Here is a 17,778-nt window from a genome sequence, read left to right as displayed (position 1 = left end):
CAGGTCAGCAAGTCTCTCCTCGTACAGTTTGCAATGCAAATCCCATACCATTTTTTTCTTTGCTCTGTACAGAGCATCCTTTATAGAATACCAGCTTACTGTTCATTTCCCCACGATTCTATATACTGCGCCTAGTATTCTGAGCTGAAATCCAGTGTATTCTATAACAATGCGCGTAACTTAATTAGCTTAACAAGCTAATCAGCATTGATAACCGCTCTTAAGCAACAATGAGCACTAATTGGCAATAATTAGAATTTACACGCACAACTCACTAAGGGCCCCCTTTTACCAAAGCTGCAGGAAAACAGGGCCTGTGCTGGTGTCGGTGCATCTTTCTGATGCGTGCCAAGGCCCCCTTTTACCGCAGCTGGTAAAAGGTAGGTCTTTTTTAAAAAGAAATGGTCATGCGGCAAGTGAAGCACTTGCCGCATGGCCATTGACTCTGTCCCATTAAACCATGTGTTCCATAATTTTATTTATAATAGTTTCCACTATTTTTCATAGCACTGATGTCAGGCTTTCCAATCTTTAATTTCAAGGATCACCCCTGGAACCCTTTTCAAGAATTGGTGCCATATTGGCAACCCTCCAATTTTCAGGTACTGCAGACAATTTTAACAACAGGTTACATATTTCTAACAGCAAATCAGCAATTTCATGCATGAGTTGAGTAAGTACCCTTGGATGTATGCCATCTGGTCCAGGTGATTTAATACTCTTTAATTTGTCAATTTGGCTCAGTACGTCTTCCAGGTTTACATAGATTTCTCTCATTTCCTCCGCATCATCACCCTTGAAAACCATTTCCAGTACAGGCAGATCTCTTACATCTTCTTCCGTAAAGAATGAAGCAAAGAATTCAGTTTCTCCACTATGGTCTTATCCTCCGAGTGCCCTTTTGGCTTCTCTCTATAGATATATAAATAATAATATATCTCTCTCTCCCTGGTGATTCTTCTCCCACCCCCTCTCCCTCAAGTAGAGGGATGCTCATTCACTCCTGCCTCAGCACCAACATCTTGGAAAATGGCAGTTATTGATGATGAGTTTGTTTTCAGATAGCTTTATGCTGTGTATAAGCATAATTTTGTGTATGCTTTGTTATTATACCTTGACTGTGATGTTGTATTTGAAAATCATCAATAATATAAATTGTTGAATCATAGACTTCCGGTGGAGCTGCCGGCCAAGATGGCCGCCGCACAGTAAGCTCCTGCAATCGAAGATCGGGGATCCCACCAGAACACGAGTTTTCTCCCCTAAAACACAGAACTTCAGTTGCCCCCTGTTGAGGAAAAACTCCTAACTCTGATATGGATCAGTCTACCAAATAAGGGAATTTTCCCCTTATGTCTTTGGGGGGGGGGGGGGGGTGCTACCAAATAAAGGAAAAATTCTCTTACTTGGCAGACTGAACCCCACCCGATGCATATCCCTTGACCTTTAGCAATACAAAAAAAACATTTCAAAAGCTCAGCACATCACTCTTTATGTTTATGAAAAAATGTCTCCAATTGCAAAAAATCCACAAATATATCTAATATAAGCAGGATGAGAAATATTCTTACTGATGGGTGATGTCACCCAATGGAGCCCAGCATGGCACATGCTCTTCAGCATTCTTTCTAGAGGCATTTGGAAGCATCCCACCATGTATGTGTACATATTTCCGCCTGCCGTTGCCATGTAGGACCAACTCAGTCCTGTTTTTTCTCCACAGAGTAAACATGTTTTTTCACAGCTCACGTCTGTGTGTTTCTTCACAGTTTGCGATGCTTATTTCTTTAAATTATACGTTGTGTCTCGTCAGCGTTCCCTCTTCCCCTCTATTTCATTTAATCTAGATCAGTGTTTTCCAACTTCATGTCAAGTACCCCTCAAGTCAAACAAAAAAAATTTTTTTTGTTACATTTGTACCCCGCGCTTTCCCACTCATGGCAGGCTCAATGCGGCTTACATGGGGCAATGGAGGGTTAAGTGACTTGCCCAGAGTCACAAGGAGCTGCCTGTGCCTTAAGTGGGAATCGAACTCAGTTCCTCAGCTCCCCAGGACCAAAGTCTACCATCCTAACCACTAGGCCACTCCTCCACTCCTCAATTCAATTCAAATTCAAATGAGTACTCCCAAGCTCCGATCAGCTTTGGAAAATGAACATATTCTAACCACAACACAGAAAACAAAATTACTTTTTGTTTCCCTCCCCAATTCTCTTCTCCCCCCAAGATATGCAGTATCTTTATGAGCATATCTCCCCCCATCCAGGATGTCTTGCCTGTGTCCCTCTCTTCCACTATGCAGCATCTCCTCTCTGTCCATACCCCCCACCAAACAAAATTCATCCCTCTAACCCCTCCACTCTCCCACCTTGCCATGCAACATCAGCCCTATCTCCCCCCCCCCCCCTTGTTCTTGCCATTTGGAGTCATCTCTGTCTTTCTCTCCCCCAACTTCTAGCATCACTCCTCTATCCAGTATATCCCCATCTTTCTCCTTCCTTCCTTCCCCCCTACCCGGGTCACTCATTACTATACAGATACCTCCACCCACCCTTCACATCCACTCACTGCTGCCTTCCCATATCTGCAGCAGCAACAGGAAATAGGGACTGCATCCTTCCCTCTCCCTGCAGCCTACCCATTCCCTAACCCGCTGCCCTCCTGGACTTCATAACTGCAAGCAAATGACCATGTCCTTCACGGGCAACCGTAACTGGTGCCTCATTGCACAGGGTCCGATCATAACCCTTCTCCTTGCAAACTCTGTTCACAGATGTTAAAAGGAGGTATAAAGGGTTTACAGAAGAAGCACAAATGAATTTTTGGTGCAAAGAAGTCTGGTCCCTTGAATTTGGAACAGGTAAAATCAGTCTCTATGTATCCAGAAGCTGTGTTGAGCACTGAGACCTCACTGACATTGAGAAGGCCTCCCCTTTCGACATCAAGTATCGATAGAGACTGCCAGAATTGGGCAACCTCTAATTCCCTCCCAAGGCTGAGAAAGGATTCATCATTGTTCTTGTTGAGCTGAGTGACTGATGCCAAGCAGCATCGGTATCAATGTCCTCCAAGTATGGTGTCGAGAGTACCAAGATTACCGATGTCCTCAAAACCACCCCTGACACAAGGGATGCTCACACTCCTAGGAACTGGATGGGTGTGGCAGCTCCATCAAGCTAAGACCAGATCACTAATATCAACCTGATGACCTCTCTGGCTAAGCCTAGGCCTTCATTGATGGCAGTCCTCAAGATGTAGCCCAGGACCATGCTCCAGAAGCAGATGGGAGTGCTTACTTGCCCAGAAAGAGATACTATGGTATCAAGGGTGTCTGTGCCAGCTCTTCCAAAACTGCAGTCTATCCTGACTGGTCCATGTACTGCTGCAGGGAGCACAGACACAGAGATCTCAAAGGACCTTGGAGTGGGTGTGCTCCAAACTGATGTCGTTCTCTAGCCCCTGGGGGGGGGGGGGGGGGCTCATCAGGGAACCAAAGATTCCTAGCCACCCCTATTCCAGCCCTGGCCAAGGGTATCAGTCGTGCAAAGCTGGCAGAGACACCAATGTATTCAGGGGAGTACTTTTATGAGGGATTCTGACCACTTCTAGGTGTCTGAGGAAGTACAAGATGTCCCTTGAAAGGGGTAGCCCAAGACAATCTGCTGCCTGAGGCAGAAAATAAAGCTGCCACCCGAGCTCTTCCACCACTACCCCCACCCTTCCCAACCCACTTCCCCAAAATTACCTTTTCTATTCTTTTCTTGTCCCATAAGTTGTCCTGCCACCGGTCCCGGCTCCTTCTCTCTAGTGCGGGCAGTCTGCCCCACTGACGTAAATTTACTGTTTCCTCGGAGGTGGGCTGCCTGCAGTAGAGAGAAGGTGATAGGTCCGGCGGCAAGGCAGCCTATGAGAGTCATTGCCACTGCCTTCTTTTCAAAAACAAGAAAAAAAAAGGTAATTTCGGGGAAGGAGGTTGGAGGGAAGGGCAGGGGATGATGCTGCCTAAGGCCCTCAACTCAGGTGGCCTAATGGTAGGGTCATCACTGTCCCTTGGCCTTCCCTTAGACCCATCCCCTCCACATGAAAGGAGAAAGGCCCTTCCAGAGGAGCTCTCCTTTCTGATTTTATACAGGAGATGGCCAAGTCTATCCCATTTGATTCAGAAATTTGAGGATGAGCCCAGGGCTAAGAAGGACATCCTCCAGTTTGATGCCCCCCCTCCCCTCCACCAGGAAGCTGCAACTGTGCCTGTGCACAGAATCCTTAAAGCTAGTCCAGATGAAGTAGTTTCTGCACAGGTTAATAAGAAGGCTGACTATGTACAGAGTCCAAAAAGTTCCGGGATTCGAGAAGTTCAAGCTTTCTCTCAGGAGTAAAATTTGGTCTCAAAAGAGCTAAGAGTTCCAAGACTCACTTCTCAGTGCCCCAGGGAGGGAGGCTCGGACCTTGGAATCTTTTGGAGAAAAAAATCTCAGCTTCTTACCAGTTCTTTTTGAGAATGAACTTATGGAACACTGCAAAGTTTGCCCTGTTGCGCATGGACACACTCCCTCGGGAGCTCCATCATCTAGTAGTCAAAAGAGCAAGCATGCAGAAAGTACATGGTCCAGCAACCTATTCCTTTGGTAGGATATCCAGAGCCTCCACCATGGGTATTGGGTTGCGCATACTCGCTTGGCAGTATACCTCAGACCTGAAACCAATAGTTCAGGAAAAGCTGGCAGACGTTATGTGCTGGGAAAACAATCTTTTTGGTGACAAGGTGGAGGAGATAGAGAAAAATGTGGGACACAAATGCAATAAATAAATAAACAAACATCAAGAAGTACTCTGAAACTATCAAAACATCCTCCCAGCCCACACCTGGCTTGGCCTCCACATCCAGAAAGTATTCTAGCAAAGCGCAGCAGAGGACCTACTACTCTCCAAGGCATAGGTTCCCTCCCTTCCCCCCTCTCAAAATAACCAGAATTCTCACTGTCTGCGTCCATTACCATTTCCAGTTCCAAAGGACTCATCTCAGCCATGGAATCTCTACAGAATTCCAAGTCTCAGTATGGGACTGAAGGTATATATTAAACAGCCAGGTCAGGGCTAATATCTAGAGGGTTTTCATTTCAGAATATATAACAACACACAAACTACTGATTATGTGCCAAGTCTGGTAATATTCTGAACATTTTGGAGCAGTGTTTATTGTGAGGAATTGAATAGCTTGTAACAAGCTAGACCTGAATTTGAGCAGGACAACTTTTTGTGGATAAAACCCTTTGGTGTGGATAACTGCCTACCTCCCCCAGTTAGATGCCCGAATGATCAGGTGAAAGCAGTAACTGCGGTCCTCTACATATTAGAACTTGTTGGATGACTGCTTGCTAGTTATGTTTGTGAACTACACAGTTGTACCAAGTGTAGCAGCAGCTCAGTTCATGTCAGGTATAGTTTACAGAAGCATATTAGTCCTCCTATACTCGAGTCATTGCTCTGGCTGCCAATATTGCAAAAAATAAAAATTTTAAGCTCATTCCCTAATCTTTAAAGCTTTGAGGGATAATGTGGGCTGCAGGCAAGCTCCATGCATCAACTTCCACCAGCAGTGCCGGTACTGGGCTACTGGGGGAGAGAAACTGTGCTGCTGCTTGAATGATGCAGCCATGCAATTCCACATGGCCCACTCATATTGAGTTTCTGGGATGGGTCAGGCTGACATTGGGTAAGAGAGAGAGATCTAATCCTGTCTTTCCAGGTGGATGAAGTAGACTGAGGAGGTTGGGCGTTAGTTGTACAGGAGGCAGCAGGCACACACGCCCAGACACTCACACAGTCTTATGGGCTCTGGGATGGGGGGGGGGGGGGGGAGGGAGTCACATTGGTCATGTGCCATCAGGGCGATGTCACCCATGTGTGGCCGATTACATCCTGCTTGTCCATGGAAAATGCTTGGTTTGTACATACCAACACATCCTTCAATCTGTACCTGCAAACGGCCTGTGGTTCTAACAGCCAAAATTGCTGATGCACAAGTTACTTTATTTTCAGTAGCTGGTCTAGTATGACCTTTGAGCATTTCAGATGCAAATGTACTTATCTTAAAATCATTCCTGTTTCAGACTTGGGTAGAATTCAGTAGCTAGTTAGTTTGATGATTGGTTGGTTAATATTTTTGCAAGAGATAATATTAAAAGTCAGCATAACAATGGATAAAATTTTAAGCTGTTTTGTTTGTATATACAACTGAAGAGCCCTCTTATTGGGCTCCTGTCCTCTTTTTCTTTGGTTGAAATATGACTGGTAAACTCAGAAGATCACTTTTTTTTTTTACATTGTTGCCAAAAGATTTACAAGGTTGGTTTCATCTTTTCTTCATATATGGTATTACTGAAAACTTCAAAGGGTGCTAAAGTGACACACTGTCCTTCCCTCCCCAACACACACACTAGGAGAGGTACCTTTGTGTTCTATATTTGCAGATATATCTCATGGCAACTTTACAGAGCCTTTTAAATAGTTTTCACTTTTCTTCAGAATGAACACTTCTGTACTGATGAACATATTAGATCTTGTAAAAAACATAGTGCTGTTTGAGGTGTAGGAGGCAGAACAGCAGTTTAGCTAACGTTCAAATGACCTTGGGCAAACTATTCACACTGCACTGAGTTGCAAATTCTCTAGGACAGAAGTATCTACTGTATTAGAACCATTGATTAGGAGTCAGGAGAACTAGATTCAAATCTTGGACAAAATCCCTCCCAGTGTTTCAGGTACCCCAGGTTGCAAGCAATTTTGGGCAGGAACTTACCTTTATGTAAATTTGTTGTAACATATCTTGGTTTAGAGAATTAAGTGACAAAACTGAAGTTCCTTATTCCCATTGTCCCATGCTCCCTAAGCAACACTCCTACTCTATATCCAAGCCTTTTCGCTCCCATTATCTCCCCCTTGAAACCTGTTAGAAAATGAGACATTCTTACTGCTACCACTTTAAAAATATTCAACTCCAGACCCGTTAACTACTTATGTCAGGGGTATCCAAGATGAGCCCTTGTTCAGTCGGGTTTCCAGGATTTTCCCAATGAATATGCATGAGATCTATTTGCATATACTGCTTCCAGTGTATGCAAATAGATCTCATGCATATTCATTGTGGAAATCCAAAAAACGCGCCTGGGCAGGGACTGACATTCTACCATGACCTTTCATATCTCTTCAACTGCCCAATACCTTCTGTCTCAGCCTATCCTCAACATACAACATGAATCAATATTAGTCCAAAAGACTTACTAAAATAAAACTAGGAAAATAAAATGCTTCTGTAGTAACTCACATCGGTTGCATAAAGAATTTCCACAATTCTCTGTAACATTGGATCGTTTTCTCCTTCATTTTCTTGGCAGATCAGTTCAATGCTCCTCAGCTTCCCAAAATAAAAGTCCCTCTCCTTTTCCAGATCTTCCACTGCACTTTTTAGTGCATTGAGCTGCGAAGAGAAGAAAATATTAAGGATTATTCTAGCCAGGGCTCATATTGTGGTACAGATGTGCCAACTCATACATTTAGAAAATTGTCTTCTGTAAACAAAAACAACCTACAAACATAAAAGTGGGAACAAACATGGCTCATGGAATTCTTTCCAACCTCTCTGCATATGTATGCATACCTACATCTATTTTGTATGTTTGTTGGGTATGTAACTCTCTTTGGGGGCTAGTATGTTTATATGTATCAACATATTTGTGTCAGTACATGTATGTTTGTATGTATGTGTATGTCTGTAGGGGAACAGATATGTTAACAGTGTGTTTATCTGGGATCATTTCATTTATTCGTCTTTATCCCACCTGCCTGCTTTCCAGGGTAACTAGCAGCAGTGGAGCACTGGAAAGCTGCTGTAGTCACATAAGAGGTTGAGCCCTGTGCTATAGAAATGAAGTTTATACATGTGGTAGGAGATGGAAGTGAAATGAAGGCACCCTAGATGGGAAAAGCAGTTCTAACAGCTGCAGCATAAAAATACAGCAATTATGGAACCATACCTTTGAAGCAATCCTAGGGAGGTTAGACCAATTAGTAATTATTTTGTAAAGGCTTAAAAACCTTTTTTTCTTTAAGACATTTTTTTTTTTAGCAATTGCGGGTTCTTAGGCAGCTTTTATTGATATGATTCTTTTTTTACTGTAAAATGTTTTAATTTATTTATTTCTGCATTTGTACCCCACATTCTCCCACTAGCACAGTAACCCATTTAATTTTAGATGGCTGTAAGCCACACTGAACCTACCATTAGGTGGAAGAATGTAGGATACAAATGCAGAAATAAAATGAAACATGTTTCAGTTCAATGTGGCTTACAATAAGATTAAATTACAGTAAAAAAAAAAAAGAATCATATCAATAAAAGCTGCCTAAGAACCCTCAATTGCTAAAACATTTCTATTAATTAAAAGGTTTTTTACACCTATATGAAATAATTTCTAACTGATCCAACCTCCCTAGGATTGCTGCAAAGGTGCAATTCCATAATTGCTTTGTATTTTTATGCTGAAGCTGTTAGGTTTGCCTTCATTTCACTTCCATCTCCTACTACATGTATAAACTTCATTTCTACAGTACAACACTCAACCTCTTATGTGACTACAGCAGCCTTCCAGTGCTCCGCCCCCAGAACTACTGTTGCTAGCTACCCTGGAAAACAGGCAGGGCAGGCTCAGAGAGTGATTAGAGATCTACAAATAGTTTAAATTTGGGAAAGTGTCCATTCTTCCAGCTTCCTGATATGAAAAGTCAGTAGAATCCCTTAAAAAAAAAAAAAAAAAAAAAGCTAAAAAGTTAGTAATCCTAACCCCCTGAGTACATCTGACAATGCTCCCTTAAAATGGCCCTGCCATGGCAATAGCTGGTAGGAGACAGAGGCAGAGAGACAGAGAGAGAGAGTTTGCAAAAGGTTTTTTTTTAATGCAGGACAGATGTGGGGGGAGGGGGAATTGGTGGGGGTAGTAGAAGAACACAGGGGTTGTTTCTGGATATGGGGGTGGCAGTTGCAGGGGCTGTTTTGGAGGGGCAGTGTGCAGGGTGATGGGGCAATCTGTGGGTGAACTGGGACAGCAGTTTAGTGAGGGGGGGGGGCAGACCTGGAGCAATGGAGGAAAGTGACAAAAAACAAAAAAAAAGGAGAAAAGTATCCCCTGTGACAAAAATACAAAATGAAGAACTAGGAAAGGACCAATGAATAAATAATAAAAATGAACCTAGGAGTCAAGAATTAACTTTTATTAATTCTTTTTTATTATTCATTTTTTTCTTATTGGTCCTCCCCTACTTTTTTTTGGTTGGGTTAAGTGACTTACCCAGGGTCACAATGAGCTACAGTGGGAATCTAACCCATTTCTCCATGTTCTCAGCCCACTGTACTAAACATTAGACTACTCCTAAAGGACCAAGAAACACCATCTACCAATGGAATGCATGATGTCAGAGTGCCAATTCAGACTCAGCTGAAGACCAAAAAAAGGAGGAATTAGGTCTTACCAACTAATTTTCTTCCCTTTAGTCCCTCCATACCAGCATAGACAGATGGGTTTTGCACTCCCACTAGCAGATGGAGACCGAGAACATGAGTTTAAATAAAGCGAATGATACATACCTTTAGCAGGTGTTCTCCGAGGACAGCAGGCTGATTGTTCTCACGACTGGGTTGACGTCCATGGCAGCCCCTCGAAACCGGAAGAAAAATCTCATGGGAGGTCCCGCACGCGGGGTACGCCCACCGCACATGCACGGCCATCTTCCCGCCCATGCACGACCGCTCCCGCTCACTTAAATGACAAGCAAAGAAATGAGGAAAAAACGCAACTCCAAAGGGGAGGAGGGAGGGAAGGTGAGAACAATCAGCCTGCTGTCCTCGGAGAACACCTGCTACAGGTATGCATCATTCGCTTTCTACGAGAACAAGCAGGCTGCTTGTTCTCACGACTGGGGTATCCCTAGCTCCCAGGTTCACTCAAAACAACTAACAGGGTCAATTGGGCCTCGCAACGGCGAGGACATAACAGAAATTGACCTTTGAAGAACAACTAACTGGGAGTGCAGCCTGAACAGAATAAAACCGGGTCCAGGAGGGTGGAGTTGGATTCAAACCCCAAACAGATTCTGCAGCACCGACTGCCCGAACCGACTGTCGCGTCGGGTATCCTGCTGGAGGCAGTAATGAGATGTGAATGTGTAGACTGATGACCATGTCGCAGCCTTGCAAATCTCTTCAATAGTGGCTGACTTCAAGTGGGCCACTGACGCCACCATGGCTCTAACACTATGAGCCGTGACATGACCCTCAAGAGTCAGCCCAGTCTGGGCGTAAGTGAAGGAAATGCAATCTGCTAGCTAATTGGAAATGGTGCGTTTCCCGACAGCGACCCCCCTTCCTATTGGGGTCAAAAGAAACAAACAATTGGGCGGAATGTCTGTGGGGCTGTGTCCACTCCAGATAGAAGGCCAATGCTCGTTTGCAGTCCAATGTGTGCAGTTGTCGTTCAGCAGGGCGGGTATGAGGTCTGGGAAAGAATGTTGGCAAGACAATTGACTGGTTAAGATGGAACTCCGACACCACCTTTGGCAGGAACTTAGGGTGAGTGCAGAGGACTACTCGGTTATGATGGAATTTTGTATAAGGAGCATGAGCTACCAGGGCTTGAAGCTCACTGACTCTACGAGCTGAAGTGACTGCCACCAAGAAAATGACCTTCCAGGTCAAGTACTTCAGATGGCAGGAGTTCAGAGGCTCAAAAGGAGGTTTCATCAGCTGGGTGAGGACGACGTTGAGATCTGCAGAATCTGGGTGAGGACGACTGCAGGAGGCTTGACAGGGCTTTGATAAAAGCAAACCTCTTATGAATCGAACGACTAAAGGCTGTCCAGAGATAGCTTTACCCTCTACACGATGATGGTAAGCACTAATTGCACTAAGGTGATTCCTTACTAAGTTCGTCTTGAGACCCGACTCTGATAAGTGTAGAAGGTATTCAAGCAGGGTCTGTGCAGGACAAGAGCGAGGTTCTAGGGCCTTGCTCTCACACCAAACGACAAACCTCCTCCACTTAAAAAAGTAACTCTTCTTAGTGGAATCCTTCCTAGAAGCAAGCAAGACACGGGAGACCCCTTCAGACAGACCCAAGGAAGCAAAATCTACGCCCTCAACATCCAGGCTGTGAGAGCCAGAGACTGAAGGTTGGGGTGCAGAAGCGCTGTCGTTCTGCGAAATGAGGGTTGGAAAAACACTCCAATCTCCACAGTTCTTCGGAGGACAACTCCAGAAGAAGAGGGAACCAGATCTGACAGGGCCAAAAGGGCGCGATCAAAATCATGGTGCCGCGGTCTTGCTTGAGCTTCAATAAGGTCTTCCCCACCAAAGGTATAGGAGGATACACATACAGGAAGCCCTTCCCCAATGGAGAAGAAAGGCATCCGACGCCAGTCTGCCGTGTGCCTGAAGTCTGGAACAGAACTGAGGCAGCCTGTGATTGGTCTGGGAGGCAAAAAGGTCCACCGAGGGAGTGCCCCACTCTCGGAAGAGCTTGTGTACCACTCTAGAATGGAGTGACCACTCGTGCGGTTGCATGAGTCTGCTCAATCCGTCGGCCAGACTGTTGTTTACGCCTGCCAGGTACGTGGCTTGGAGAAGCATTCCGTGCTGGCATGCCCAGCGCCACATCCCGATGGCCTCCTGACACAGGGGGCGAGATCCGGTGCCCCCCCTGCTTGTTGATGTAGTACATTGCAACCTGATTGTCCGAATTTGGATAATTTGGAAGGACAGCCGAACTCTGAAAGCCTTTAGCGCGTTCCAGACCGCTCGGAGCGCCAGGAGATTGATCTGAAGACCTGCCTCCTGGAGGGACCACACCCCTTGGGTGTGGAGCCCATCGACATGAGCTCCCCACCCCAGGAAAGATGCATCAGTCATCAGCACTTTTAGCGGCTGAGGAATTTGGAACGGGCGACCCAAGGTCAAATTGGTCCAAATCGTCCACCAGTGCAGCGAATTGCGACAACTGATGGGCAGGCGGATAGCATCTTCTAGATTCCCCGTGGCCTGGCACCACTGGGGAGCTAGGGTCCATTGAGCAGATCTCATGTAAAGACGAGCCATGGGAGTCACATGGACTGTAGAGGCCATATGGCCTAGGAGTCTCAACATCTGCCGAGCTGTGATCTGCTGGGATGTTCTGGCCTGGGAGACGAGGGACAGAAGGTTCTGAGCCCTCGCCTCGGGAAGGTAGGCATGAGCCGTCTGTGAATTCAGCAGAGCTCCTATGAATTAGAGAGATTGGACTGGCTGGAGATGGGACTTCGGGTAATTTATTACAAACCCCAGCAGCTCCAAGAGTTTAATAGTGCACTGCATGGACCGAAGAGCTCCTGCCTCTGAGGTGCTCTTCACCAGCCAATCATCGAGAAACGGGAACATGTGCACCCCCAGCTTGCGAAAGTATGCCGCAACCACTACGAGACACTTCGTGAATACCCGTGGTGCAGAGGCGAGCCCAAAGGGCAGCACACAATATTGGAAGTTACGCGTCCCCAGACGAATCGCAGATACTGCCTGTGAGCTGGCAGTATCGGGATGTGGGTATAAGCATCCTTTAAATCCATGGAACACAGCCAATCGTCCTTCTGAATCATGGAGAGAAGGGTGCAAAGGAAAGCATCCTGAACTTTTCTCGCACCAGATATTTGTTCAGGCCTCTCAGGTCTAGGATGGGGCGCATCCCCCCTGTTTTCTTGTCCACAAGGAAGTACCTGGAATAGAATCCCTGCCCCTCCTGCCTGGGTGGCACAGGCTCGACCGCATTGGCGCTGAGAAGGGCGGAGAGTTCCTCTGCAAGTACCTGCCTGTGGTGGGAGCTGAAGGATTGAACTCCCAGTGGGCAATTTGGTGGGGTGGAGATCAAATTCAAGGTGTATCCGCACCGCACTATTTGGAGAACCCACTGGTCGGAGGTTATGAGAGGCCAACTTTGGTGAAAAACTATCAACCTCCCCCCGACCGGCAGGCCGTCCGGCACAGCTACTTTTATGGCGGCTATGTTCCCATGGATCCAGTCAAAGGCCCGGCCCCTGCTTTTGCTGTGGAGCTGCAGGAGCCTGCTTAGTCGCACGCTGTTGACGGGAACGAGTGCGCTGGGACTGTCCCTGTGCCTGAGGAGACCTACGGGCCGGCTGGTTGTACCTACTCTTGCTGTAAGCGTAGGGTGCAGCCCGCCGGGCCCGGGAAAAACGTCCACCTGTGGAGGTGGATGCTGAAGGCGTCAGGTGGGAGAGCTTGTCGAGAGCGGTTTCCCGCTAGTGCAGTTGGGTCCACCAACTGCTCGACTTTCTCGCCGAAAATATTATCCCCCCCGGCAAGGGACATCCGCCAGCTGCTGTTTAGTCCGGTTATCAATGTCAGAGGCACGCAGCCATGAGAGCCTGCGCATCACTATACCCTGAGCCAAGGCTCTGGATGCCACATCACAGGTGTTAAATACCCCTAGACAGGAACTTTCTGCAAGCCTTCAGCTGCCTGACCACCTCCTAAAAAGGCCTGGACTGCTCCAGCGGGAGCTGGTCAACCAGGTCCATCAGTTGCCGCACATTGTTCCACATGTGGATGCTCATGTAGAGCTGGTATGACTGGATTCTGGTCACGAGCATGGAAGAGTGGTAGGCCTTCCTCTCAAACGAATCCAGAACAAATCCAGAGTGCGAGACTCCCGCCCCGGGGGCGCCGAGGCGGTATCCATCGAACTCCTGGCCCTCTTGAGAGCAGAGCCTACGACCGCTGAGTCATGTGGCAGCTGAGGCCGCATCAACTCCGGGTCTGTGTGGACTCTGTATTGGGACTCTGCTTTCTTGGGAATGGTGGGATTAGATAAGGGCTTCAACCAGTTCCGAAGAAGCGTCTCCTTCAGGACATTGTGCAACGGTACCGTGGAAGACTCTCTAGGTGGTGATGGATAGTCGAGGACTTCGAGCATCTCAGCCCTCGGCTCATCTACGGTAACCACTGAGAAGGGAATGCTAATAGACGTGTCTCGGACAAAGGAGGCAAAGGAGAGGCTCCTCTCTGGAGGAGAGAGCTTCCTCTCCAGTGAAGGCGTGGGGTCGGAGGGAAGACCCGCAGACTCCTTGGAGGAGAACTATCTGGGATCCTCCTCCTCCCCCCACGAGGCCTCCTCGTGTCGGACATGAGCTCCCTGAGTTCAGACTGCAACCGGGCCCGTGTCGACCCCGAGGAACCGCGTCCTCGATGATGGTGCCAATGAATGGCGATTGAGACTGGTGCCGGGCTGAAGACCGCATCACAGGGCCAGAGCCAGCCGGCACTTCCATCAACGGCACCGCGGGCACAAGCACCCCCGGTACCGACAGGGCCTGGCGCATCAGCCCCTCCAGGATACCTGAGAGGATGGCTCGGAGACACTCGTCTAGGGCCGCTGTCGGGAGAGGCTGGGGAGCCGGTGCAGGCGTTGGTGCTCGAAGCTGCCCGGGTCCAGGAGACGGTACCGGGGTACCCGACGACCTGCGCATTGACACCTCTTCAGAGGGGGAGCGCTCCTCCCGGCGTGGGCGCTTCTTAGGGATTGAATCTTCTCTCGACGTCCCCTGAGCTGCCCGTGACATGCGCCGTGGGTGACTGATGACTGTGCTTCTTCGCAAGCTTCTTCCGATGCCCGTCATCGGCGCTCCGCGGCATGGACGAGGAGGAGGTGGAGTCCCCGCGCCCAATGGGGGTTGGATCCAACAGGGTTCGGTCCCGATGGCCCTGGGCGGCGGGACCAGCCGAGGCGGACTGCCCACTTGGTCGATCACCGCCATCACTGGCAGGTCGTCAGGCCAAGGGAACCTGTACTCCTGGGGTTGATGCCATGCTCGGCGTCGAAGTCGGCAACATCGGTACCGATACCGGTCCCAGCCGCCAACACCGATGCCGCGGCCGGCGCAAGTTCCGAAAAGACGGTCCAGAAGAACTTGCCTCGCCACCTGCGTCCGCTTTTTAAAGCCGAGACACAAGGTGCACGCCTTGGAATTATGCTCCGGACCGAGGCACTGGAGACACCAAACGTGAGGATCGTCTGCGAGATCTGCCGGCCGCAACGACCACACTTTTTGAATCCGCTCGGGATCTTCGAGGACACCGACGGAAAAATCGCATCGGCAAAGTCAAAACCGTCGATGGTGGCGGTAAAAATAGAACACCACAACAAAGAAAATATCGGACGCACAGCCACAAGGCCACGACGAAGCGAAATAAAAAAGAAAACACTAGGCCGCGAAAACGGTTTTCCGGGGCTGACACGGAGAGGGACGAAACTGCGTCTCTCTCTAGTGCGGAAAAATAGAAAACTGAGTGGGAGCGGTCACGCATGGGTGGGAAGACAGCCGCGCATACGCGGTGGGCGTACCCCACGTGCGGGACCTCCCGCAAGATTTTTCTACCGGTTTCGAGGGGCTGCCGTGGACGTCAACCCAGTCGTGAGAGCAAGCAGCCTGCTTGTCCTCGGAGAACTTTATAAGATACCTGTTCAGTCCCTCATGAACCCAGTCCCCAAATAGCCAAGCAGATGACCAAACTCCCCTTCACCTTCTGTACCAAATTTCTCAGCCCAAAAAGTAAGGGCTGCAAACTGCTGCTGCCTTCATCTCCAATGTTACCTTTTTGTTCCCCCCTCCCCCCCCCCCCCCCCATTTTGAACACACACTGCAGGCCTAGAAGACCCAAACCAGAAAGACAATCCAACTAGAAATCACAAAACTCGAATACCTAGAAAATACAGAATTAATCTATATACACCTGAATAGGGTGGATCCTGTGCCAGTCTGGAGGGACTAAAGGAAAGAAAATTAGCAGGTAAGACCTAAATTTCTCTTTCTGTCCCTCCAGACCGGCACAGTCAGATGGGCAATACCAAAGCAGCGACTATTAAGGCTGGGATCCTCTAAGTCCTGCCTCAGGACACTAGCCCCAAAGGTGGCATTCTGTCAAGCTTCCACAGCCACGCGATAGTGATGTGCAAAGATATGTAAAGAGGACCACACTGCTGCTTTACAAATGTTAACAGGAGGTGTTGTTCTGCTAATCTCCTGAGCAGACAGAGCCTATCAGGAGAGAGAGCAGAACATCAGTCCAAGAGACTGCCTGACCCCTAGTGGAGTGAACTTTAAGCAGTGGCAGAATCAGCTTCCTCTTGAGCAGGTATGCAGCCACCATAGTTTCCTTAATCCATCTAGCAATAGTAACATACATAATAGCATAGAAACATAGTAGATGACGACAGAAAAAGACCTGCACGGTCCATCTAGTCTGCCCAACAATTTAAACTCATATGTGCTACTTGATGTGTATACCTGACCTTGATTTGTTTCTGCCATTTTTAGGGCACAGACCATATAAGTCTGCCCAGAACAAGGCCCACCTCCCAACCACCAGCCCCGCCTCCCCCACCGGCTCTGCCACCCAATCTCGGCTAAGCTTCTGAGGATCCATTCCTTCTGATCAGGATTCCTTTATGTTTATCCCACGCATTTTTGAATTCCGTTACCGTTTTCATCTCCACCACCTCCTGCAGGAGGGCATTCCAAGCATCCACCACTCTCTCCGTGAAAAAATACTTCCTGACATTTTCTTGAGTCTGCCCACCTTCAATCTCATTTCATGTCCTCTCATTTTACCACCTTCCCATCTCCGGAAATGGTTCGTTTGCAGAGATGGGAAGGCGTTAAAACGAGAGGAGCCTTCAAGGCCATCTCACTTACCTATGGCCTAATAGTACAGACTGTCAGAACATTGAAACTTTTGTGTCCTTGACAAATAGATCTAGAAAGCTCTCCACACATCCAAATGATGTAAATGTCTCTGCTCTGGCAAACCTTCATGGTCTCCCAGCACAGGGAGAGAAAGACTGATTGATATGAAGCTCAGTCAATATGGTATACAGCGCTGCGTATGCCTTGTAGCGCTATAGAAATGATAAATAGTAGTAGTAGTAGTCACCAACTTGGGAAGAAATGAGGGAATTGGATACAGCGCAACGTTCTCCTTAGAAAACAGCAGAAAAAAAAACATGACAGAGCGTGCTCAGAAATTCTCCACGCAGAGGTGATAAGAACCGAGAAGGCGTTTTTTTAAATGTTAGATCCTTGAGAATACAGTCCAAAAGCTCAAAAGGAGCCAATAGTGGGATCGACAAAAACAAGACAAGTCCCATGATGGAACCGACGGGCGAAGGGGATGAAGAAGTCATACGCCCCAGAATAAGTGGACCACTTCACAATGAGCAACTAAGGTAAAATTATGTATCAAACCTGATAATTTTCTTTCCATTAATCATAGCTGATCAATCCATAGACTGGTGGGTTGTGTCCATCTACCAGCAGGTGAAGATAGAGAGCAATCCTTTTGCCTCCCTATATGTGGTCATGTGCTGCCGGAAACTCCTCAGTATGTCGATATCAAAGCTCCATCCGCAGGACTCAGCACTTAGAGAATTACACCCACAAAGGGACACTCTGCCCAGCTCACCACCGCCGAAACGGGGGAAGGGAATTAACCCAGCTCATCCCCACACAAGTGGGGGATGGGAATCCGTCCAGCTCATTCCCGCGGAGTGGAGGAGGGACACCACCCCGCCGATGCGGGGGGATCTGGCTTATCCTGCAACCGCAACCGCGGGAGGAGCTGACTGACCCTAACACCGCCGAAGCGGGAGGGGTACAAAGCTGCCCTACAGCTGCACGAAGCGGGAG

The 17,778-nt window shown here is 47.9% G+C and overlaps 1 protein-coding gene across 5 annotated transcripts in view; it reads right to left on the bottom strand.

The window, feature by feature from the left end:
• Nucleotides 1-17,778, bottom strand: part of MAPRE1 (microtubule associated protein RP/EB family member 1) — a 171,456-nt gene that overhangs the window by 24,609 nt on the left and 129,069 nt on the right. For all 5 annotated transcript variants that reach the window (XM_030211661.1, XM_030211666.1, XM_030211665.1 and 2 more), the window contains one exon: nt 7,325-7,477. In XM_030211661.1, the coding sequence (XP_030067521.1) occupies nt 7,325-7,477 (153 nt within the window). The remainder of the gene's footprint in view (nt 1-7,324; nt 7,478-17,778) is intronic.

Source organism: Microcaecilia unicolor, chromosome 8 (genome assembly GCF_901765095.1).
Source record: "Microcaecilia unicolor chromosome 8, aMicUni1.1, whole genome shotgun sequence".
In the NCBI taxonomy this organism is placed as follows: Eukaryota; Metazoa; Chordata; class Amphibia; order Gymnophiona; family Siphonopidae; genus Microcaecilia; species Microcaecilia unicolor.
Note: the sequence above shows the minus strand (reverse complement) of the source record. Positions and strands in the feature narration are given on the sequence as shown.